This window comes from Astatotilapia calliptera, chromosome 18, assembly GCF_964374335.1.
Source record: "Astatotilapia calliptera chromosome 18, fAstCal68.1, whole genome shotgun sequence".
NCBI lineage: Eukaryota > Metazoa > Chordata > Actinopteri > Cichliformes > Cichlidae > Astatotilapia > Astatotilapia calliptera.
The window spans coordinates 13,370,280-13,396,730 of NC_137439.1; the positions used below are offsets into that span (position 1 = coordinate 13,370,280).

The 26,451-nt window shown below is 40.4% G+C and overlaps 1 protein-coding gene across 2 annotated transcripts; it reads left to right on the forward strand.

The window, feature by feature from the left end:
• The first annotated feature begins 1,028 nt into the window (after nt 1-1,028).
• On the forward strand, nt 1,029-25,957 carry arhgef18a (rho/rac guanine nucleotide exchange factor (GEF) 18a). 2 transcript variants are annotated; one of them, XM_026150057.2, is made up of 20 exons: nt 1,029-1,191; nt 10,714-10,848; nt 11,010-11,108; nt 11,513-11,653; nt 12,075-12,325; nt 14,035-14,160; nt 14,884-15,001; nt 15,155-15,406; nt 16,808-16,884; nt 17,008-17,189; nt 18,652-18,707; nt 21,555-21,734; nt 21,905-22,021; nt 22,418-22,524; nt 22,620-22,670; nt 22,778-22,825; nt 22,902-23,360; nt 23,573-23,864; nt 23,992-24,096; nt 25,046-25,957. In XM_026150057.2, the coding sequence occupies exons 3-20, from the start codon at nt 11,033-11,035 to the stop codon at nt 25,192-25,194; spliced, it is 2,787 nt and encodes a 928-aa protein (XP_026005842.2). In that variant the 5' UTR covers nt 1,029-1,191; nt 10,714-10,848; nt 11,010-11,032; the 3' UTR covers nt 25,195-25,957. The 2 variants fall into 2 exon arrangements, with proteins under 2 accessions (XP_026005842.2, XP_026005841.2); XM_026150056.2 differs by having other exon boundaries at nt 11,013-11,108.
• The last annotated feature ends 494 nt before the right edge of the window (nt 25,958-26,451 follow it).

The following is a 26,451-nucleotide window of genomic DNA, read 5'->3' on the forward strand; positions in this document are numbered from 1 at the left end:
TCACTGTTACTCCTGTCTCCTTCACATATGTATTGTGTCTTGCTTCTACTGTCTTTCATTCTTCTCTCCAGAGAATATCTCCACCTTTCCAGGCTCTCGTCCACCTGCTCCCTACTCTCACCACAGATCACTCATCTGCAAACATCATAGGTAATTCCTAGGAGACTCCTGTCTGACCTCATCTGTCAGTCTGTCCATAACCACTGTAGCGCTTGCTTCCTCTATACTAATTCTTTGCACATCACTAACTTTCTTCCTTCTCTCCTCTTCTCTCATTTTTATCATTCATCAGCTTCTCGAAGTACTCCTTCCATCTTCTCAGCACACTCTCTTCACTCCTTAGTACACTTCCATCTCCATCCAATCATCCTAACCAGCTGCACATCCTTTCAGCTCGATCTCTGCCTTTTCTCCTTCCTTAGTGTCCAGGCTCACATTAAACTCATTATATGCCTTTTCCTTTGCCACCACCCCTGTCTACTCCCTTCATCTCATTTTGTCTTTGCTGAGCTCTTCCTTTGAAAACTTTACTGAATTTCCTTGTTCTACCACCAAATCTCCTTGTCCTCTGTCCAAAATACCTTCTAGACACTGAGTGTAGTATAACTTCTGTTAGTATTAGCTTACCAAAAACGCACAGACACACACCCTCAAGACAGTTGCTTTAGCAAGCAAAATAAATTAAAGAAATGCTGTCTCATTTATGCTAGCTGAGCTCCTACCTGCAACACCTGATTGAACCTACACAAAGGACAAGTGCGTGTTTTTGCCAAAATAAAAGCATGTAACTATTCACAGCAGTTGTTTTTCACTAAAAATCGCTACCAGAGTTTCTTACTGGGAAGGTGAACTGCAGCAGATGCCAGCTGTCTGTATTAATTTAAGGATTGAGAGAAGAGGTAGTTGCTGTATGAAGATCAGGTATTACTGAAGCAGCACATTCCCACAATGCTTAGAGGAGGAAGGAGGGTTTACACAAAAGAGGCTGGGATTTGTTTTAAAACACTCCCTCCCTCCCTCCCCAGCTCCATTTTTTTCCTTCTTATTTGTGCACTTGTTCCTTCGGAGACATCCTCTCTGTTTGTTGTTTTTAGCGGGCGCTGCTGACAGATAAGATTGATCTCGCTTACCTTTACCTGGAAATAACAGAAAACCTGTCTTCTCGTTCTTTCGGCTTCATTTCAATAGCAGGTAAGATGAAACCGTTCTCGGAGTTAACTATTATTGTTTAGCATATGAGCATCAAGTGGATAGAAGTAGTTAACAAGCATGAAGGGATTGCGTTAGCAAGCTAAATTAGCTTACTAACCCCGTAAAACGCAACGCTGCGTCGCGAACGCAGAAAGTTTTAAGAAGACGTGAGCAGGAAAACTGACTCGACTTGACTGTCTTGAATTTGGTCGCTAAATTAGCATAACTTCAGCTCCGTATGCCAAGTAGTGGGAAAAACAGGAGTCATAAACTTTATAAACAAGGTTGGGATACGTGTTCAGTCACCTGTTGGCGCTCCCTTCTCTCTCGACTCTCCTGGCTTTACACCTGTTTCTGTTCCTTTCGGTGAAAGCAGATTCACTATGACAGGTTCTTCAATAACATACGCACTGAATTAAAGTTACCTTGTCATACCTCACATTCACATTAGAATGTAGTCGGAGTTTAGTTCGAGAGTTTATAATTATCATGTGTAACTATCCTATGAAATTAAGAGTATTCTCTGAACTTTCCTTTTGGGGTGTCAAGTCACTAGCTACGCAGTGACATTAATCCATAACCGTTAAAAACGTACAAAAATAGGGTTATTCCATACGCGGAGTGATATTCATATACAACGTCGAACCAATAAAACGCACAGGAATGGAACGTTTTTCCTTTGGCGGAGTGATACGTAGAGCTCTGCCAGCTGCACATATATTAAAATTAGGACGTGTCGACCAAAATAACATAAAATAAAAATAAGTAAATTTTAATAAGAAATGTATCTGAAATCCATAAATTTAATCATATACAACTGAAAAACCTCAAGTGTCAGCTAAATTACAATTGCTGATAAATCTTGGTGTCCGCTGAAATGTAGGCTAGTCATAAAAGTTTTTAAACCTTGGCTGATTAAAAAAAGAAAACAAAAAAATACAGAGCATTAAGAAGCTAGTTGTATATGTAAGCATATAACTTGTAACAGTAAAAATAAAAACAATGTATGTGTGGTTTTTAAATAATGCCTCTGAAAAATATTTCTGATAGACGTGTTTATGCAGGTCTGAAACCATTAAAACTTTAGATGTAAGTTTGAACTAAGAATTTTAGACAAACCAAACATAATCAGAAAAGGAAAAATCTAAATCTGCTTAACAAAGCTTAACAGTTCTAGTTGGAAGTATAGACTGTATACGAAAGATGGAAGTAGCCATTGCAACGTCATTACACCATTTGTTTTGGTATTCGCAGCCTCAGGTCTAGCGTTTTATTGGCTACCATTTTGGGGGTTTTGAAGCCAGAAGTGGCCATATTTAGATCATATTAAGATCTGAAAGAGTTCAGGTGTTGCAGGAAAATTATAGAAGTGGCATATTAAGTTTATTATCTGAGTAAAATTGAAGCATTTGAAATTGGATTAAATGATAGAAGTCACAAATTTACCCGCAAGTTTAAGTTCACTGAAAGGTTAATCTTTCAAAGTTTTTGTGTACATAAAGCTTAGAGCTGAAGACAATTTTTGCTGGTTTTAAAAGTGAAGATTTGAGAATTTGAAGGACTGGGCTGTAGTTACGTGCTGCAGATAATTAGTGGTATTAAAAGCCCAGAGAGGCAGACAGTAATCACTGACTTTTTAAGGGCTTGTTCAGATTAAGTAGAACAAGATACAAAGCATTAAAATATGTTAAAAACACAACAGCCTTAATAAAAACAGAGTAGTTTGGGCCTGGAAGCAGGGTTCATACGTCATCACTTGACAACCGGATGGATGTCTGTGCAGGATGTGATTATTATTTATTTAGGTTTTAAAGAGGATGTGAAACATTAATCATATAAAGGCAAATTTAGATCATGGAGCCCTGCTCTTGAACACTGACATAGATGTAACACTGTGAAGCTGGATTTAAGAAATAAATACTTAAAGTTTAAGTTTTAAAAACATGTTTATCGCCATTTCTGTCAATATTGAACTACGTCATGTGGTTGGTTGTGACTAATAGACTTAGTTTATGTTGGCTAACTAGTGACAGAATCGGTAACTCAGAGGAAAATAAGGACAATAAGACCATTTTTGATCTGCACCTGGCTGCAACAATGAGTTTTATGTTAAATAACCAAAGATATACTGTCCACTTTCACTCTGTATTGTTTGGCTAGCTGCACTCAAACTGAAAAATGCAGCTGTTAGCGGCCATGTTTGGGTTTGTAAAGCACTTTTCATGGTTGAATCAGAAGAAAAAATATCCTGGGTATGTTAACGTGCTTTTTAAGGGCTTTGTACCGTATCATTAATACATCTTTACGTGATATAAAGCTCACATCATCATGTGTTTATATATCCCAGTATGCACTGTAGGTAGGTAGATAGAGCCAAATATTGATATTATCAAATTAATATCGGCACGATAAGATCAATACTTTGTTTCTATCCTCTACCTTTAGTATGTAGTCCACTGAATTGTGTTAACAAATTATTATTATTATTATTATTATTATTTAATGAAAATATATACCTCAAATTGTGGAAAGTAAAAAACTGATTTAGTTGTCATGAAAATGTTTTCAAAATTTGCAAACTGATGATTCATCTCATAAATCACGACACACTGCTCTCGCCTACATAAGCTGACTTTATAAGATATAAGTATTGGTATAGGCAGTACTAGCCATTGTATCAGATAACTGCCTAAATTTACAGTATTGCACAACAATGAAAAAAGCTCAGGCGTGTCTGATAGCAAGAGTTGTGTGTTGCCCTGCGATGACGTTTTAGTATCTAAAAAGGGAGCTACTTCAGCAATTTCCGATAAAGCACAGAATTTTGCAAAGTATGTAAGAAATCCACTCCTGATGAAGACTGGAAACAACAAACTTGTTGGGCAAAAACACACCGTACACCGAGGCTACAAAGGAGGCGATACTATCAGCTGGTGATGTGTGGCCTAAATGTAAACAAATGAATCTGCTGAGCATTACAAGCTGCATTCAGCTAGCTGCACTTCATAATGACAGGAAGTGCAAACAGTGGATGATGCGCTTACATGTTGGAAAAGCAGGGCTTTAAGCAGCTGGTTTAAAAGATAAAATAAAATAATAATCCAAGGAAGCGAATATTTTTTCAATCTTATTGTGTGACATCAAGCAGCACATTTTGTCATGTTTACAGCCGTATTCCAAAATGGAATAAATTAAATGGACCTTTTATTGAATTACAGCATCAAGTCTTTTTGAGTGGGATGCTACAAGTTTTTTTGTGAAGTTTTTCCCATTCTTTTTGGCAGAACCTCTAAAGGTCCATTTTCAGATCTCTCCAGAGATGTTCAGTCTGGGTCAAGTTTGGGTTCTGGCTGGGCGACCCGGGGGTATTTAGAGTGGTCCTGAAGCCACTCCTTACTGGTGCGCCTAACTTTTTTTTCTTAGGTCCGCTAGCCGTAATGCTCCAACAATAAGGTACACTTTTGAGGAAATGAAAGGATTTTAAGTGCGCCTTATAGTCCGAAAAATACGGTACTGAAAAAGTTCTTGTGCTTAAAGTGTTTCACTGAGCTGAAATTTAAACTCAAAATATCTCAAGATGTATAAAATAAAAAGAAAGTCAAAATTAAAAGTGCCTCAAAGGCTTCGAACTGAACATCTCAGTATCTGAACATCTTACCTTGGGCATGGGCATCTGAGAGGTTCTGCCCTTGATTATCTCTGATTGGTTTAGACCAAGATATGGGCATAATGTGTGTCTGTTATTGACCACACAGAGACATTCAGAGTTGCGGCTGGTCGTACCAACCTAGGATTTTTTTTGGCGGAACATTAGCACATTGGTGGAATGTGCAGGTGTCGCCGTGCACTATTGGATTATCTTGGGAATTCTCTACGTTATTTCCCCTTTCTGCGCATCTATGCAGAGATGCGCGTGACACACAAATCGATCGAACAGCAGCAGCACGGAGTCAGTGCTGCGATGCTTCAGCGGCGTGTTCAGCTACTCTAAGCAGCACCTTCATGATTGGTTTAGGCCACGATATGGGCATAATGTTGTCTGCTGTTGGCCACATAGACTTTCAGAGTTGCGGAGACTGTTTTATATACTGTTGGAAGATGAACAGGTTTTCGTCAAGGACGTCTCTGTATATTGCTACATAAATCTTTCTTTTGAAAAACATCCCCCCCCAACATGATGCTGCCACCACCATGCTTCACTGTAGAGATGGCATAGACCAGGTGACGAGCACTGCCTGGTTTCCTCCGCACATGAATTGAAGGTCAAATTGAATTGACCTACTGTTGCATTGTAATGCTGCTGCTATTTCAGTAGGTTCACACCTAAAATTAGGTATTAGGTGAGTCATCAATGACAGTAGCTCATTGAAGAATAGAAAAGGCCTTTCATTTACTTACACTTATAAATGCTGTGAGCACTGATAATGTTGAGTATTTTTGTTTCTATATCGTCAATCTTATCTTTATCACAGATTTTCTTGAAATATGATGGGATGATTAGCGGCTGTATTGCCCACCAGTCATTTGTACTACAGGTCCCACTACAGGCTCGAGATTTAGTGAAGGAAGGGCACCCGGAGTAAAGTCTATTCAATCAATTATAGTAATCAATCTGTTATAGAAAATAATGGAGCGGCTAAAAGGGCCTTTTGTTGACATTTAAGGGAGCTGCAGATGAGTGTTGGAAAGGCGTTAAAGCAGCATAATCGGTCTACTGTTTTTTTATATTGTTTTACAGTATATTTAAGTATTAAAAATTGCACATAATATACTTTAAGGTTTCTAAGGTTTATTAATTAGTCTCACACACTTTAATGAATTCAGGTGAACCAATAGCAGCTTGAAATGGTGAGAAAATACAGTAAACGTCTGTAATCTTATAAATTCAGACCACAAATGGAGCTGAAGGCCTTGAGGTTGGTGTAACATTTAAAGGTTTAGCCGTGCTCTGGGTTATCCGGGACTCTAACTCCACGATGCAGACACATGCTCTTGCTCCAGCCTCACATTGAGGACTCAGTAAAGGTCAGATTCACCTCTTCATACTGACAGAAACACATTGGCATGCGATTACAGCACACTGCAGTGGAGTTAAAAACACCCTGTTTCTAGTCAATAAGTAAACTGTGTGTCAAGGCTGCACAAGAGAGCAAGCACTGCAGTATTTCTCTCTCTGATCATATTTTCTACTGTAGTTATGTGTGAAATGTACGTTGTTTGGGTTTTATGAGGGCCAAGAGCAAATGGATCACTGGATTTGTGGCCTCTTCTGGCTCTGAGCTGTGGGTGGCCTTGCTGGGGCTGTCTTGCCAGGAGAAGTCCTCCTGTTGCTATGCTGCTGTAAGTCTGAGTAAAGCTACTCTTCAAACACGTCATTCACCAGTATTTTCCCGTCTCTGTCCTCTGCAGAATACTCGGCAGACTTGCCAGTCTTGTTTTTTGTTTTTATTTCCTTGCAGAGAACGACCTGTATTTCACGCTGCTCTGCTCCCTCTCCGCCCCATGTGGGTGAATCATTTGAGGTGTGGCTTCTGTCTTCAACGAGCTGTTGAATGATACAGCCACTACATGGATAACCATGTGCCATGCAGCTTAAAAGCTGGTTTTTAAAGAAAGTGCTGTAACATGATACAGTAAGGCATGATGCTGTCTTTGTATTCTCACTTTGGTTTATTTTGTAACCGTTTTGATTTATGTGGACATCATAAAAGATATCTCGCCCTTATCTGGTCTTGAGTAAATTGAGTAAATACAACTTCAGATGAACAACAACTGATTACATCTTATGTACATCCAATTTATTAATCAAAAAATAAACAAATATGCAGATGCAGTGTGTGATTCAGTTGCTGGTAGAGCCACCTTCAGCAGCAGTAACCTGAAGTAATGGTATCAGCCTCTCACATCGCTGCAGAGGAATTTTGGCCCACTCCTCTTTATAATGTTGCTTCAGTTCATTGAGGTTTGCAGACATTCGTTTATGCACAGCTCTCTTAAAGTTCCACCACAGCATTTCAATAAGGTTGAGCTCTGGATTCTGAAAATAAAACCTAAGAATCAGTGTGACTGACTCTGTCAGTCATTCATGACCCACTTTCAGTCAGGCTTTAGCTGTCCGGTTGTTCAGTCTGACGTCACTAGCCATGTCTGGGTCTAAACTCCGCTGCAGGTCCATATATCAAACGATCACTATGGCATTACTGAGAGTTGAAAAACTGTCTAAAGTCTTTCATCTTTAATAAAATGATCAGCGTTCTGCTCTACCAGGTGCAACAATTGAGTTTAACATCCAGGCATCCATGAAAACGGAATTTATGACATGTAACGGAGTTAGAAGTTAGCAGGGAGTTAGCTCGCTAGCTTCTATCTAAATACAATATAGCATGTCCTGACTGCGGGGTTTTGGAAACAAATTCAAACGTACAGCTCTGCTATCACTTCCAACATAAATGAAGACAGAAAACTAAACAGCAGTGACGTTTGTAGGGTTACTGAAGTTGGGCTAGCTGGTATATAATGATGTGCTACGTGACCGCTAGCGACACAGCTATGTTAGGATAATATAAACAAGCTAACTTTTTTTCCACTCGATAAAAGTTACCGTGAGTGTTCTCGGTGGTCAGGAACAAATGTAATCGCATGGCAGGATGCTGTAAAAGGACCAAACTTCAGCCAGGAGAACAACTGAGATAATCCATCCACAATACGAGGTTAGTCATTCATATACTGCTGCATGGGCTGGGCTGTAGTTACATCCTAAGGTTTTAAAAACTGAGCTTAAATAAATGATTAGTGGTAAAAGCAGAGGGAGGTCAATAGGGATCACTGACTGTTTTAGGAGCTTTTTGAGATTAAATAGAAGGAAATACAAAACATTAAACATGTTAACAACACAAAAGCCATATTAAACGCAGACTACTTTAGACCCGGAAGTAGGATTCGTCGCGTCATCACTGAACAACCGGGTTGGGCAGATGTCCTCACTCTTTGACGCTAAAATACTTTGGTATACATCATGGTGCACTCAGTGACTGCAAGGTGCCCAAATCCTCAGCTCTCTACTGATGTGCTGTGTTTGGTTTTTTGTTTTTTTACAGCCAAACATCTCTGCTGTCCAAAGGACATCTGTTCAGATGCAGTTTTGCAAACCTCAGCTGTGCACTCACTCTCTTGGCATACCTGACAAACAAGCCAAGTGTATTCAGTCTTTTTTTTCAATTACTCTGTCATGAACTTTTATGAACTTTAACATTTAACATGCTAACTGAGACTTCCAGAGTCTGAGAGAGAGCTCTTGGATTTTTTTTGCGGTTTCTCTGAGCATTGCACTGTCTGACCTTAAGATTATTATTATTATTCACATTATTACATGTGAATAATCTTTTGCAGTACAGAAAGATGCAGTTCGATTGTTTGGAAATGTCCTTATAGCCTTTCCCAGATTGATGGGCAGCAGCAATTGGTTCTTTAAGATTGCTAGCAAAAACATCTTTTTAGAGGTGCTAACACCTGCTTATTATCAATGAGTTGCTTTTTATTAGCAGACCTACGTCTCGCACTCTTAATTTCTGTGGAAGCAGTAACGGGTTACTGAGTTTTTCCACACAATGCTTCTGTATTTTGACTTTTTGTGAATTAAGTGCAATATGCCCCATTTTGTAGTTCATCCTAGATTGTATTTCCAGATTATTTTTGTTAAATATACTTATCTCCTGATATATAAAATGTTAGAGACAGTCAAAGTAAATAGGTAGGTACACCGCCTTTAACTTCTAACTTGCTTGGCTCATGCTGTAGCTCTGTATCCTAAAGATCACTTGTGGTTCTACAAATAAATAACATGATGGCAGCCAAAAGAATAATGTTGAAGCTCCGAAACTGCTTCTTTGAAGAGTGTGCTGCAAGTATAAGTTTAGATTTCTTCTTGTTTTACAAAAAAAAAAAAAAGACATAAGTTTGCAGGCGAGAGCTATGTGTGTTTATGAGTTGTGTCATAGTAACGTGTGTGTGTGTGTGTGCTTTAGGTGTGTCTGGCTTTGAACAGCTGCTGCCTTTCCTCCTTAAACTGTGGGGTGAAATGATGAAGCTTTGAGCTTGGGTGTGGTGGGAAACCAGTAAAATACAGATCTTTGCTGCTAAAGTTGTGACTGTTTTTGACGTTTACTCCCATCATCATTTTCTTCATTGCGTTGTTCATTCTTTTGTCAGACCTCCAGCAGGCTTTGCTGCTGCTGATTAAACACATGTAGGTGTGTGCAAAGACCAGTAGATTGTTGTCGCTGACACTTAAGCACCCATTAGCATGCGCACACTGCCAGCCAGCAGGCCCCCATATACTTTTTTTCCTCCTTTTGTTTCTGTGCACTAATTTAAGTGTCTTTTCTCTGTTGCACCCCCCTCCCTTCCCCCGCCCCTTGTCTCAGGGAAACGGTGACACGCTTAAGTTGGAAAACAAGCGAGGCAGAAGTGTTAGAAGCAGATGAGTCACTTGGGGTCACAGAAAAGAATATGATAAAAAGTCATTTGAGGGACGAGGAAAAGCTGAGTGTAAAAGGATGTGTCCGTAGTCATCTCCCTGCAGAGATGCAGATCTCTGAGTCAGGAGGAAAATGCTGAGCGAAATGACCCTTCAAAGAATAAAAGGAAATGTTGATCTGTGTTTGTGCAAGCAGCTGCTGTACCTGTGTTAATTGAATAAATGACATCACTTGTGCAGCTCCACTTGTCTTGCATAATTTTTTCTTCTTTTAGTTAGCCTGAAAGCTGGTCTGACTTGAGCTGTGTTGTCACAGTTTGCTAAACCAGTTCCCTCTACACAAGACTAGATTAGTTTTGTAACCACTTGTCTGCCAATATTGTTCTTTTTCTTTGGTAGGAAGTCTTTTTGTGTAACTGTCTGAGGACCGAGAGATTTCAGAGCCGAATAATAAAGTTATATTTTACTTTATTTCCCCTAAAATGATAAACTTGTGTTTGAGTTTAAGTTGTGGCTTCACAGATGGCAATAAGCAATCACGCTGTGACCTTCAGCGGTATCATGTTGCCCTGACTACATAAAGTTTCTGTCTAAATTGATATTCTAGTAGTTTGCTTTAATCTCCAGTCACACAGACCTGGAGACCGGTTGATTGGCCGGTTGATTGAGGTTTAATTGCTGTTGCTACGTGAAATTACTGGCCGAGAATTACCACTACATCGAAAGCCTCCTTCCATTGGGTTATCTGCAATGAAGAATAGAGTGAATGGAGTAAATGAAGAATGTTTGCCTTCAGTTGCACACTTCTACTTTGAGGCAGCTCAGAGAGTAGTTGGCGACTGTTTGCAGACAGGAATGAAGTCTTCCAAACAAGTTGTGGGTAACAGCAGCAATCCGCTAGTGACGAAGCAGCAGCAGGGGGACATTTGCGATGTAGCAAATTTGCTAGAGATTCAGTGTTTTAACCACCTGACACTTTAGTCTGTTAGCAGTCCTCATCTTTCTGCTCATGTTTCTCACAGACTGTTTTTTGCTCTCTCACACAGCCCTGGGGAGAGTATTTCTCCCCCAGCCCACAATGGCCTTTCAGCCAACTTCCTCGGTCCACGCATGACTGCCCCCCACCCCACCCAAAAACACCAAAATCAACCCCTCTCTTCTTACAGCAACACAAGCCCCAGGTGTGTACGTCCCCAGGTTTAGTTTTACTCCTGATACAATAAATAGGCTGTTTTCTAGTGAAGAAACTCAAACCTAACCACACATTCCAAGTTGTGTGATGTTTGTGTTATTCTTTGTGACGTTGTTCCTTTGTGGGGGTTTTTTCTTTCTTTTCACTCAGTAGAAATTGACAAATTAGCACAGATGGAGGAGACCGATAGCTGGAGAGATCGGTTGAAGCTCTCCAGTGAGGACTTGACTGATCCCATCAACCTCGAAGGTCAGTCGGTCAAGCACGACCTGGAGCTGCTCACAGCTCCTCACTTCTGTCACAGTCGGAAAATAATGGTGGAAACTTCCTGGGTGAAAATACCTTTTTATAGTCTTTGTTGTTCTTGTCCATAAATATATTTAACACAGTCCAGTGCTGCTTAGTTTTACTCACTTTTAATATTTTTGTATGCAGTTGTATATAAATAAGGAAAAGACCTAAATCTGTTGCTATATAAAGAAAAGTTATTAAAAGCAGATTCAAAAAAACCTGTGTAACCAGCAGTGAATCACTGACACGCACTCATATGACCACAAAGCACAAGCCTTGTTTTGTGTGTGTGTGTGTGTGTGTGTGTGTGTGTGTGTGTGTGTGTGTGTGTGTGTGTGTGTGTGTGTGTGTGTGTCATCCAGACTCCCATTATACCCTGCTGCAACTCGAGCTTGAAGCCGATGCCCAGAATTTGGAGGCAGACTCCTGGAGTCTGACTGTGGATCAGAACTACCTAAAGAACCTGAGCAAAGAGGAAATAAAAAGACAAGACATCATCTATGGTACGCTGAGCTATACTGAATCAAGTTGAGGCCTAAATGTTGAATGCTGTTTTGCTCTTTATGGGTATTTTTCTATAACCTGTCAAAATATATCCGTGCATAAATTCCTGTGTTTGTCAGCGTGTCAGAATCTTATGTCAATCACCCATTGAATTGAGAGCTCTTTCTAATGCCTATAATTATGATTACAACAGCGGTGGTGGATTCTCTCTTTACCTCATAGGACCTTTTGCTGAGACACACTTCTGCTGTGATAATAAGTACGATGACATTAGTAATTCTCTTGTCTCCCTTTGAACGCTGCTTTGACCTGCTGACCCTGTCTTTTACGCTGCATTGGGGAAACATTTAGAGTCACAGTGTTTGGTGCTGAGAAAGAAGAATATTTTATCAAGAGTTTTTCTCTTCATGTACTTCCTAGAATTGATCAAGACCGAGGTGCACCTCGTGCACACCTTAAAAATCCTTCTCGGGGTCTTCATGCACGAGCTGAGGCAGTCCCAGCTGATAGAAGAGGATCGGCTGAAGAGGCTCTTCCCGGGCATCGAATCCCTACTCGTCATCCACGAGCACTTCCTCAAATGCCTCAAAATGTGCCGAAACCAGAGTCAGGAGGAAGGAAACCCGATTAACTACCAAATATCACAGATAACAGATGTCCTCATCTCTCAGGTAAGCTGGGAAAGCAGTGCGCCGTATCTGCTTACATGTTTATTATTTACTCATCCTGAGGGTAAAATGCTTTAAGAGTTTTTATGGTAACACAACGCAAAGTGATGCGTTAAGGTCAGCTTCCACAAAATACTTTCAGGAATCTGGAAGCCATTAGAGGTCCAAATGGGGGGAAAAAGGTCCTGAAATTGGAGAATAAACAGGTTGTTCAACATCCTGAAGGATCACTTTTCCTGATTGAAATTCCAATTCCAAAAATAAGCCTATCAGAGGAGTGGCTAAACCAACAGTCTGGTTCATTCTTGAAAAAGGAATGCACTGACCAGCTCAGCTACTGAAAAAGGCCCTAACAACCACAGACAGACCTTGATAGTCACAGTAGGAGTGATTATCAAGGTCTACAAACAAGAGAAGGCTTCATGAATGGAGGTAAAAAGGGATTATAACAAGGTAAAAACCACAAGAACAGGAAGGCCAGATTAGACTTTTACTTTAACGAGAGCGTGCACAGTTCTGAAATAGATTTTTTATTTTTTATTTTTGGACAGATGACAGAAGCAGCAGGATGAATTGTGAAGCGCGCAGGGCTCTTCACTCTGCCCAGATTTAGCCCGATTCTGCAAAACTGAATGGATGTTCACCCAATATTTTCTTAAGGCAAAGAAATAAGATATTCTTCAGTGCGCAAATGAGTCAAATGAGTCTGACCTCAACCCAACAGGGCAGTTTTTCAGTGACTCAAGACAAAACTGAAGGCACAGACCCACAAACAAAGAGCAGTAAATACGTGCAGGAACGATGCAATGCCACTGACGTCATATTCCCACACACACTTTTTTTTCATGCTCCCCATTTATCAACACATTTCCTGAGTGAGAAATGAGAATCCACACAGTGCCACACTGTTATAGGCCCTCAAAGTAGTTTGGGAGTGGGTCAAAAATGCTCAAATGCTCATGTGGGATAAGTAATCTTCTTATATGCCTGATCTCAACTGGCTGTCATCAGTGTGGAGGACTAGCTGCTCTTCTCCCAAATGACAGAGCTCCTCACCCTGTCTTTAAATGAGGTGTCATTTAGAGGAAGCTCAGTTCTGCTGCTCATATTACTCAGTCTTATTCTTTAGGTCAATACCCAAAGGTGAGCCGGAGGTGAGAGCAGGTAGACCTGCTGTCCCTGGAGCCAGGCTGGGAGCTCACTGACCTTGAGCTCACTGGCCTTAACCTGTAGAGCCCGTCTAAGTGCATCCCTCTGTGAGCTGAATTTGTTGTTGGGCAAATCCAGACACCTCTGATGATTTTTACAGTCATTGGTCAGCTGGGAAGCAAGAAGGAAAGCTCGGATCTGAATTTTTCTGTTTCATATTCATTTTTCACACAAGTAGAAATGTTAGTCTTCGTTCTCTAACCTCTGCTTCTGACACAGTGTATGGAAAACTTTTTCCAGTGTAACTCGATGCTAACACAGAGGGTTCATGTTTATTAAAACGCCTACACCTGTTGTTGTTTTCTAGGTAAACTCACAGATCTGTGAAATCTTAACGCAAGTCAGCACATCAGCATATATCAATGTCCTTTTTAAAAAAAAAAATCTCTTATTTCCAGCATCCACACACCAGGAAAATGTTGTTGCGTGAATTCAGCACATCATTGTTAGTATTAACGCCTTCATATCCCTTTTTTTTTTTTTCCCCCCCTGAATTATTTCAGTTTTCAGGTTCAATAGGAGATCAGATGGTGGCTTATTACGGGATGTTTTGCGGCCATCACTTAGAAGCCGACCGCATCTACAAAGATCTGATCCAGAACAACAAGCGGCTGCAGGCCCTCGACAGAGTAAGAAATCCACACTCGCTGTTCGCATCAAGTCGAAATGATTTCCTTCAAATTTTAGCTGAAGAACAAGAGCAGGTCCGCTTTGTTTATCCTTTGTTTATCCTTGTTTATTCTTATTGTATTCTAATTTTTGCCTCATAACTTTTGCACTGTCCACTTCCTGCTGTGACAAAACAAATTTCCCACGTGTGGGACTAATAAAGGTTATCTTATCTTATCTTATCTTAAATTTAGATCAAGTGTTTACAGTATCAGGTCACAGGAACCATTGTGTCAGCTGCGTTCTTTAATACAAATTACTAAGTACGAGTTTTCAGGTACTGCAATGGAACTTTGCTTTTTCAGGCTGTCTTTGAATTCAGCCCCTCTGCAGGTTGATCATTTTCATTCCTATCAAACGATGCGGCATAGATATCCAGTACAATTATTTATTTATTTTTCTCATTGACATCTGATGTATTTTCAGCGTTTTTGACCAGTGTATTTCTTTGTAACCACACAAAGCGGCTTGTTTTTTCTTATTCTTCAACATGTTGTGTGTATCACTTTCTCTGTCTTGCTGTCTACTGTCAAACAGTGTTTGAGACTTTCTCTTTAAATGGCAGTCACACATCTGGTACTCTAATGTAATCTCTTGAACAAGCAAATACAGTAACAAATTTGATCAAGTATCTAAAATGTATGAAACTTCTTTGTTTTTATTTTATTTTTTTTATAAATAAGAAAATAGGTCAGCTGCCTCTGGTGCGGAGGTTGGGAATCTCCGACTGCTTACTGTTGGTGACTCAGCGCATCACAAAGTATCCCGTGCTGGTGGAGCGACTCCTACAAAACATCGACGGTAAAATCTCAACAGCCACCTTAACGAGACTTTCAGTGTTTAACTAAGCAACATGTCTACAAGCTGAAATTAGTGAAATCTGCTCACCTTGCTGGCTGCAGGGTTTTAAAAAGAAATAAATGTGGTTGGATCGTTTATTTCTCGCTCTTACAGCCGACACAGACGACCACAGGTCTCTCAGCAAAGCCTTGGAGTGCATCAAAAACACCATCGCCCAGGTGAACGCTCAGGTCAAAGACTATGAGAAAGCCGCTCGTGTGAGAGAGATCGGTTATCGTCTGGATCCAAAATCTGTGGGGCGGCTGAACGGAGGCGAGGTCATCCGCAGGGAGGATCTGATTCAGGGCAACAGGAAGCTGGTGCATGAAGGCGCGGTCACCTGGAAGTCATCTGGTAAACAGAAAGGTGTGTGACGAGCTCTAATGACTGTGGACGTGCGTCTGTGTATGTCTGCGTTTTACTAAATATCCAAAGTAAACAGTGACTGACGGTCCGGTCAGTTTTCCTGAGTCCCGACCTGAAAAGGATAAAAGTTCTCAATGAAAATGTCAGTTTTCAATGTTGATTTGTTGTGATAAATTCTTCATTTTTATTTTTCTTAGTTATACATTTATATGTTATAAATTTCTGTTTTATATTTTGTAGACTGTGCAGAGAGACAATAGTTTAAGACATTTTGATCTTCGAGCCGAGCTGCTGAGCTTGTAATGAGATCACAAACCAGCAGGTCTCATGTTAAACAAGCCTGAAACCTGAGCTTTTGGCTTTTTTCCTCATTTTTATTCTTTCCGCTTCTCTTGGTTCAGCATGATATTCGTGGTTATGTATATATAAATAAGATTTAGCCACACAGATTCATTTTCAACTGCATTCCTCAGCAAGTTGATGGTATTTAAATGAATGAACAAAACCAAATGCACAGAAGCGCATGAAAATTTAAACGCAGGCGCATATGTTAAATAAAACACACATGCATGTAATATATCAAAGATCAAACTTAAACTCAAACAGTCAAAAGGTGTCACAATCAAACACTTTGATCTAGTAATGGCTGTTTTATCTGTGTTCTGTCTTAAGCACATTTAATTATATGTAAACTCAACGGAACCTGTGTAGGTTTTTACAAGGCCTTGAGCCATTGAGAGCAGCAAAATAAAACAAACCCAAAAAAAACGAACGTAAATGCTCAATATAAGAGGATTGTTTTGAACTGTGAGTCATGCAAAGCTGCTCTGAGCATAATAGAGACTTTAAAGCCTGCTGCTTACAGTTCAGAGTGTGTCCTGCTTTGTGAAACAGTTTTACTTCCTCGTGCTGACAGCAACATCCATTAGTGTCGTATTCGCTTTGTGCGGCTGTTGCCTTTGAGATATTGCCACAGAGTTAAATTCAGCCGGGGGGAGAATTTGTAATAATACAAAGAGCATGTCACATGTCTCAGCCAAGTGTGACGCACATGAAGATTTCCACTCGTGTCCATATTTAGACTTATGCTTTACACATAACTTGGACCCGCCTTGTTTTCAAAATGCAGTGGTGACTGTGAAGCGATCAGCAGAGGTCAGACGGTAAACTGAGGGTAGCGTGTGTGTACTCTGGTGTGATTTTTAATGAAACTTTGAGGATTGAGTGCTCAGTGGATTACCACTTTGACTTCTCAGTGCGGCTTTTGTCAAAATCCGAAACAATCCGACAACCGGCAAAACTACTTTTTTGTCATTAAGCGATGATGAGCAGTCCTGTTGAGTCACAGCATTAAGTGCTTGTGTTGTTTTGATGCTGAGCAGCTTTAATCTCCCCCTGCAGACGTCCATGCTGTGCTGCTGTCAGATGTGCTGCTCCTCTTACAAGAGAAAGACCAGAAGTTCGTATTTGCTGCTGTTGTGAGTTCTTCTCAAACGTTAACGGCTGACACCGTTTACACACCATTTACTGTATCATTTATACATAAAAGGTTTCACTGCATTTAATAATAAGATCAGTGTTTATGATTGCGCCTCGTGCAGGATAACAAACCTCCAGTCATCTCCCTTGAAAGACTGATAGTCAGAGAAGTGGCCATGGAGGAGAAGGCTATTTTCCTCATTTGTGCACGCACCGTCGGCTTGCCGGAGATGTATGAGATCCGCATGGGCTCTCGAGAGGAGCGCATCACGTGGGAGGCCATCATACGAGAAGCGTTGGAACGGTAAGCCGAGTGCTTCTAGGAAAAACGTTCAAATCGGACGTAGTTTCTGGAAAAAGGAAGCCAGTGCAGTCTTTGGTATGAGGTCATCTCACTAAAATGACCATAGTGTAGTATCAATAGTTCTCTATGTACCCCAGGTCCTCCTTGATGGGTGGACCAGTCTGAACTAAAGTTTGCATCATCAAATGTACAGCAAAAACATTTATTATAAATTTTGATTTTATCATCTGCCTGCGAATGCACCGTTGCGTTCTCTGTTTGCTTCTGTTCACATGTGTCGCATTCAACATATGTCACCATGTGTAAATGTGTAACCAAATTTAGTCTCTGGGACTGAGTTTTGCTCGAGTGACCTCTAAATATTAGAATGAAGATTTAGAAAAGTTGTTGCAGGCTCAGTATCAATGTGTTCAATTAAAGATCAATTCTACTTTGGTTATTGGAGTCACACAGGGAAGCTTATCCAGGGGAAGCTCATTGGCTAATGATTAGTGTTGGGATTAAATAATTTGCAGTGCCTTAATAATGCTATGCTTTTTATTAATAAGTGCTATAAAGTTGTATAGTATAGTATTAAGTGGACACAGCCCTGAAAAATAAAAGCATTAGACCATGTGTCCTTGGGGATTCACCCTTCGCTCCACCCATCGATCCTTTCTGGCTTCCTTCCAGTTAGCAAGTTAGTCAGTATAAATGTTACATTTCATTCAGAATTTGGTAACATCACTGATTAAATAGCCTCCTAAGGGAGATGTTTTGGGCGGGTCCTTCCAGGAGATCAGGATGGAATCATTGCTGGAGACAGTGATTCAGTTTAATTCACTTTTATTTATATATAGCTCCAAATTACAACTGTCACCTAAAGGCGCTTTATAGCGTAAATACCCTACAGTAATACACAGAACACCCCAACAATCACACAATCCCCTTTGAGATGGCTCTTGGCGGCTGTGGGAAGAAAAGAAACCCTAACAGGAAGAAATCTTCAGTTTCTCCAGGGAGAAGTTGATCTCTGTTTAGACTGACCCTGACCAGGATAAGGTATAGATGGATTTTATTTGATGCATTTTATTTCTAAATAAAACAAATTCCTTTTCTTAAATCATGGTGAGTGAAAGCCTTCCTATTAAATTAAAAACAAGTCAATTATTTAAATTGTTTTTAAATCTGGCCATTGGTTAACATCTCTCTGATCAAAGTGTGATGTCTCTTTACTAAAGACTTGAACGTTAAAGCATTAAAGCAGCCAACAGCCAGCTTTTGTTGTCTTTGTGAGATCATACCCATTTATTTCTTAGTGTTTATATTTATTTTACAGATTATTTCTTATTGACACTTGTGCATGTGTTAAAGTGGCACGTTTCACGTCATATTCTCGTCCCTGTACAAATAAAAATGTATAAATTCTAATTAAAAATGATACATAAAAGTGGATACTGAGTAGGTTGTCTATGTTTTTCAGTCATCAGCAAGAGGTGCAGTACAATGAAATGATCACTACTCTGCAAAGGTTTCAAGGTAAGCCGGCCGAGAACATCGGCCACTTTTGTGCTCGGCAAATCCTCCGGTGTGACATTTTTGCAGTAATTAATTTGAGGGAAACTTTACCTGATTTTACTGCATACATCTTCATAAAGGAAAGGGATTTAAAAGATTTAAAAATTGCATTTTTGGAAATTGTTTTGGAGATTTGCCAGTTTTTAACTGATTTTGGGTTTGTGCTCACCCACCTTCTTTACTTAAGATTTTTTTTTTTTTTTAAATGCATTTTCAACCTGTCCCAGCCGGAAGATCAAAGAGTGTGGAAAACGACCTTCTTCCTTTCTCTTCTTGTTATAATGTTAGGTGTACAAAGCGAGAGTCACTGTGTGCTAAGCAGTGTTGGGCAAGTTACTTCTTCAAAAAAGTAACTGAGTTACAATATTCTAAAAGTAATTAATTACTTGAAAAGTAACTATTGCGTTACTTTAAAAAGAAAAAAGAAAAAAAAAACGTTTAACCCTCTGGGTATAATTGACCATTTTTAACTACTTTTGATGTTTCCTCTACATTTCACCTTTAAAATCGATTTACTTTGCCGTGTTTGGTATCATTGTTTTCAGCACAACCTCACGTGTCTGAATTTACAGTTATGTTTTCATTTTGACATACTGTATTAACACAATTGATCTAAAATCAGACAAAAAACATAAAATCGGAGTAGAAAAAGTTCTATTTTTTTTACTGTAACAACCACAAACATGTTTAATGAATCATATTTCATAACTTTAAATGCAAATATAAATTGTCAATTTTAAAGTTAAAGTTTTGCAAATAAAGTTATTTGCATCCATTTACCTTTTACCTCGATTTTTTAAATAACCATTTTAAACCATTTCATTTATCTCCAATCTACCATTCCTCTCAAAAATTCTTGAAAAAATAGTTGCTTCACAAGTCCATCTACACCTAACTGATAATAACCTTTACGAACAGTTCCAGTCTGGCTTCCGTCCTCTGCATAGCACCGAAACTGCTCTTATTAAAATAACAAACGACCTTCTTATGGCAGCTGATTCTGGTCTCCTCTCCATCCTTATTCTCCTTGATCTGAGTGCAGCCTTTGACACCATCTCTCATCCCATTCTTCTTAGCAGATTAGCTTCTATTGGTCTCTCTCATACTCCACTAGCCTTGTTTAAATCATACCTGTCTGACCGCACTCAGTTCATTCAATTAAAATCCTTCACTTCTCAGCCTTCTCCTCTATCTACTGGGGTGCCCCAGGGATCTGTCCTCGGGCCCCTTCTTTTCATCATTTACCTTCTTCCACTCGGACATATTTTTCGTAAATATAATATTCAGTTCCACTGCTATGCCGATGACACCCAGCTTTACCTCTCTACCAAACCCGATTCTACTCTTCCTCCATCTTCCCTTATCCTCTGCTTAGCTGAACTCAATTCCTGGTTCTCCTCCAACTTCCTTAAACTCAACAGCAATAAATCAGAACTTCTCCTGGTCGGCACTAAACGACTGCTATCCAGAATTAACAATTTCTCTCTCACCATCAATAACTCACTGGTCCCTATCTCTCCCTCTGTGAAAAGCTTGGGTGTCATTCTTGATAGCACATTATCCTTTAATTCACATATCAATAATGTCACACGTGCAGCATATTTCCAACTCCGTAATATCAATCGCCTCCGCCCTTTCCTCACTCCTCATGCCACTGCCATTCTCGTCCATAATCTTGTTATCTCTCGAATTGACTACTGTAACTCACTATTATTTGGCCTTACACAAAAATCTATTAACAAGCTCCAACGTGTCCAGAACTCTGCTGCCCGTATTATTACTAGGACTTCCTCTACCCACCACATCTCCCCAATCCTGAAGCAGCTTCACTGGCTCCCGGTTAAATTTCGCATCCATTTTAAAATAATCCTCTATACATTTAAGGCTATTCATTCTCTCTCTCCACCATACCTCTCCGATTTAGTACAGATGAACTTCCCATCCCGGTGCCTCAGATCTTCATCTTCTCTTTCTCTCTCTGTTCCTTCCGCTCGTCTGATTACAATGGGGGGGGGGGGGGGGCTTTTAGTTCCTGACCTCAGAAATATTAGTTCATTCCCTCTTTTTAAGTCCACCCTCAAAACTCATCTGTTTAAAATTGCTTATGTTTAAACCTCTGTATGCTCTAACTTTTATCTGTTATTCTTATTATTGTGTATATTTCCAGTTTCTGTGTTTTTATCTGTTGTACAGTGTCCTTGGGTGCTTTGAAAGGCGCTATTTTTAAATAAAATGTATTATTATTATTTATTATTAAACTATTTACAGAACAATCAGCTGTTCTGCATTCAATAAGACACACACAAATTATTTGTGCCACTCCAAAAAAATTATTTCTGTCCACTATAAAGGAGAACATCACAGCCTGATACCTGCAGGTCTGACAGCAGCAGGAGTATCACTCCTGTTTCTACCTGGAGACAGCAGTCGCCTCATTGTTCTGACACACAACACAAAACTATCCACAACACTACACACTAACTACACAAGACAACACATTAACTACACACTCCAAACAAGTGCAACTGATATAAGATGCCGTAAGCTGAACACAGCTTCAACCGTCTGTTTGTTGAAAAATAGTAACGGACCGCGTTTTCTTGTTAGTAACTGTAACGGCGTTGTAACGATAGGAATAGTAATTGGATTACTCGTTACTGAAAAAAAGTAACGCCGTTACTAGTAACGCCGTTATTCCCATCGCTGGTGCTAAGTCTATTTTTCTCTGAATAAAAGATTTCCACTGATTTATTTATTTATTTTCATGGCGCAAAAAAAGTGCTTTTGTTGTGTTCTGCTGCTCTTTAGTTCATCTTAAGGAGAGGGACGACCGCATAAAGGAAAGTCTGACAGAGAAGCAGCAGCTCTTTGCTGCTCTCTATAAACATGTGACTGGACAGGAAACCCCCTGTGATGGACTGCATCTCGTAGGAAGCGCCAACGACCTCCAGCAGCGGGAGATGCTGTTGAACACAGCCATCGACGAAGGTGAGGGAGCGACTGAGATGGAGGTGGACTCAGTTTTGTTGTAGTTTCCGGTTGTTTTGTGTGATGTTGCTGGAAAACAGCCGCGTTTTTAAGGTAGAAGACGTATGCTGAAGGTGTGATCTTATCTTTTAAGGAAGAGATTAAAGAATTGTTTCTTTTTCTTTTGTCAGTGGAAATCCTGCAGAACCTGCTTGCCTTGAAGACAAGCAACACAAACGCTCCCGTGGATGAGAGTAACGCACGGGGAGGAGTGGCAGATAGTAAATCTGCAGCTAGCACTTGGAAATGTAAGACTGATGTGCTGTCCTGCTTTGTGTGTGGCTCTTATAGGACACATGTATACTAAAGTAACACAGCTAATGCAGAATCAAAGCTGTGACATGTTTAACTTGTGGTGACATCAGTGAATGGAAAGCTGCCTTGTAATTTTCTCAGTTACCTGATGGAGGTATCGGTGGAAGTGTGTGGTGCCCTCTTTAATCTGTCGGCTCCCTGCTACATAGTTTTTGATTGTACCGATTAGAGCTGATGTGAGCATGACACAACTGGTCTCACATCCAAAGATCGGCAATACGCTTCTTTCAAACGTACCACAACCACTACCCATGATCTGCTAAAAACAAAGACATCCAAAACCTGCAGTGACATCGAATATGAATGATGAGAGGATTTGTTTTTCTCAGATGGCGAAGAAGCTGATGACCTTGAAAATTTCAGTCCCCCGACTATGAGCCACAGCTTTAGTGACCAGCTGCAGCAGCACCACTCCTCCGAAGGCCCAGAACAGTCTGTGAGTGATGTGAGACGATGTGAGAACCTGACGTCCATCCTGTGGTGAAACATGAACATTTACACCATTTGTGCTTTTTCTTTTTTTACTTCCAGGCTGATGAAGAACCCCACGATGCCTCGCTGCTACATTTAACCGAGGCTGAGGTCAAAATCTCATATCTATCGTCTTAGTTACTGCAATCGTTTCCTCTGTTTTATTCATGAATAAATGTTACTTTTTTGCCCCCCCTCTTTTTTTTTTCTCTTTACAGGTTTATGACAGGGTGATAATGCTCGGGCAGATGCTCTATAGCTTAAAAGTAAAGCAGCTTATCTTAAATTCGGATGTTTCTCTATTTGGTATCAGCCGGCTAAATTAAACTTTCCATCGTGCAGGCAATCGTTGCTCAACAGGACAGCGAGAACGCGCTGCAGCACGCTTTCCAGTCACAGAACCAGCGGGCTGCTACCTTCAGCAACGCTTTGTATGAGTACGAGAAGCAGCGCAGCTTGGAAAAGCAGAGGGAGGAACTCAACAGCTTGAGCAAGCAGCAGGCGCAGCTTCGAGAGGAGCAGCAGCACTGGGAGAAGGAGAAGGAGCGGCTCAGGCGCCAGATGGAGGTTCAGGAGGCTCAGCTGAAGCAGAAGGAGGAGGAGTGCAGGAAGTTTGAGGAGAAGCTCAGCGAGGAGAAGACCGAACTCGACGTGCTGAAAAAAGAATACCAGCAGGACCTGGAGAGACTGAGGGAGACCACAAGATCACTGGAAAAAGAAAAGGAGCGGCTGGAACAAGACAAGGAGCGCTTAGATAAATTTAAGAAGAAGTTCATGCCAAGCTACGACGATCCCACACAGGTGAGGAATGGGATTGGAATTAGATGAATGCAACATTTATCACCATTAACGGTGTGATTGTGTATTCATGTGGCCATTTTTTTGTGTCCACTGAGCTAAACAAAAGGAAATACAATCTCCAAGTACGATCTAGTGAGGAAACATTACACCAAGGCAAATTCAAATGTGAAAGAAAATTTAAATTGCGTATTTATTTTTTTTTCCCTCCGAAGTGTTTGATGTACTCGTCATTCAGGGGAAGCACAGTGAACGGAGGCCCTCTGACCTCAACGCTACAACTCTACACAAAACCGTTCGATTCTCTGGAAATCCCCCCAAAAGTTCCACCGCGCAGGGAGAGCATCTGCATACACCCGGCCAAACCCAGTCTGCTCCCCAACCTGGTCAGCACCACCAACCAGGCGCTCAAACCTGTACCCGTGCAGCAGAAGATCCCCACAAAACTGGCCAAGGAGAAGGACAAAGTCTCCAAGAAGAAAACCCACAAGAGGGCCCAGAGCGCAGGTCAGGAAATAGGTTAACGTTTAAAACCTGAAGTTTGAAAAATATTTATCAACACTTAATCTGAAGCCAGCTGTTACACCACATGGCTGTGAACTGAAACCATTTCTCACTGTGTTTCTAATTCCAGCCTCTATAGACCTGAGCGAGGTGGCGCCCATCCAGGTGACGGTGAAAGAAGGAGGAAGTCTGAGGTTCCAGAGAAAAACCAGTCCTCAAAGGATCATAAATACAGGTACGACCGGAGAAAAATGTAAAAAATGTTTTTACTTGGTTGGCTAAGAAATAAGTAAAATAGATCTCAGTATGTGCTAAACGTGCACAGTCATGGCTGGGAAAAGCTGCAGGAGACACAATGAGCAAATCAGACTCGAATCCCAGAGAGTATAAACAAGTTTTAAGTTTAGATTTAAAAGACTGGATGGAGGGAGCAGATTTGACTCTTCAGTATTTCACTTGTCAGTATTTTTTTAACTAGAATTATTGTGACTGTGTGCACGGAACTTGTGAACTCGTTGCCTTTGAAATGTGACTGAGACCAGGTCTACGACCGCTAGCAGTCAGTTGCCATCTTCCAAGCAACCTTTTTTTTTGTGTTAACACGGCAGTAAAATTGCAATAAGACAGGAGACATGTTCATTTTGTGTGTGTGCTCAGTTTGGCAGTTACTCCTGTAACTTCTGTAATCTGGTTGTGATGCGAATAACTGTGAAGAATCAGCCATCCACATCACATTAAGTAGTTGTATTCAGAGTCCAGCCAAAAGCGCAAAACTTCCTCCACAAATAGTGATGTAGTTCCTGCAGGACAGCAGTTTACCTGCAATATGATGTGGGCCACCTTGCATTTATACAGAAATGGATCCAGAGTAAAAGCAACGAGTGGCAACGCCCGTGATCGTATTTGTAGTGTTCATCCTTAGTTCACGAATGACTGAGCAGCACCCTCTTGTGGAGAGTTTGTACCTTTTCAGTTTGGTGGCACAGAACGGACGTGACTGAGGTCCTAATAATGAGATCCTGCTCTCATGTCTCATAAACAGGAGGGACATAAAATTAGAAATGTGGTCATTGCAGTGGGTTGCACTGCTACACCTGTACAAACTGCCGCCTCAGTGATAAACACCACTGAATTTGAGCTTTTATTTCCCTGGAGTGCTGGATTTGTCTTCTTTCTTCCTTCAGATACTTTCAGTCCTCCAGCATTTGTCCAGAACGTGAAGACGCCTCAGAACCTCAACAGACGGAGGAGCAGCGACACTACTCCACCAGCTCCACCTCCTTTCCCCAAGGACATTGCCAAACAGAAAAAAGAGAAGGAAATCTTTCTTTAACCCTAAACTTCAGACCATTGGGCGAGTCTGGAATTATAGACGGAGCGTGTGTGTGTGTGTGTGTGTGTGTGTGTGTGTGTGTGTGTGTGTGTGTGTGTGTGTGTGTGTGTGTGTGTGTGTGTGTGTGTGTGTGTAAAGAAATAATTGTAAACAAAGCAGATGTTTGATGAATGTATACACCGTCCTTCTAGACCATGTTGAAAGAGTGAAGACGTTTGGCCACGTTTGTACATTTGAGAAAGATCTTATTTTGTATTTTTATGGCCAAAAAAAGTGTTCTTTTTTTTTTTTTTTTTTTAGTCATTTTTGTTTTAAAGTACGATCTGTAGCCACGTAGCACTCGTGTCTTAAGCTCTTGCTTTTATATAGTCAACGATGGTGTGTGAGTGAGCAGTACATCTGACAGATTTACCTATTTAAAACTGAACTGTAAAGCATTTTATTTTACTTTTGTTTGAGTGAATCAGATATCAATGATTTTAAATTTTTTCTTTTTTTTTAACCTGCTGAGCATGTGTACAAATTTGAAGTGTGTGTGGAAGTAGTGTGAGCGCATCGTTAAATGAACATGAACAAAGGCTCAGCAGATTGCATCCACAACACTTACAACTCTATTAAAATAATGTTCTGGGGATGTGAAATATTTAACCTCATGTACCTAATTTTCTCTGGTAGAAACACTCTCGCTCCTCTTTGTTCCATGTAAAATATTTGACATGTCGAGGAATAAAAGCAGGCTGATTTTACAGTCGTGTAAATTTTTTGTTGTTGTTTGTTTAATGACTTTTGCTGAGGGTTGAGCCTCTGAAAATAAAACTAGATGTGAAAATCATTTTAGGCAGGTGGAAGTTATAATTACTTCACTTTTTACTTGGGTAAAGAGTACAAAGAACACAAACACTCATCACACAATCCACTACGAGCAAGCAATGGGTGATGGTGGGGAGGAAGAACTGCTTTCTAACAGGAAGATGCCTAAAAATTGATTATCTTAAAATTCAGTTTTTCTCTTTGGTAATTTTAAGTTAAAATGTGGACTTTTTTCAGCGAGGGAGAAAAGCTAAAACAACCAAGGATCAGTAAAAGTTAGAGGATTATTTTGAACAGCAAAGCATGAGTTAGACTCCAAGAATAAAAGTTATCTTTGGGGTGCAAGATGAGGTGATTAAAAACACCAACCTGGCTCCAGAGTTTGAGGGTGCTATTAAAATATATAGCAGCACATACGTCACTAAAGGGCCTTTTGCAAAACCACTA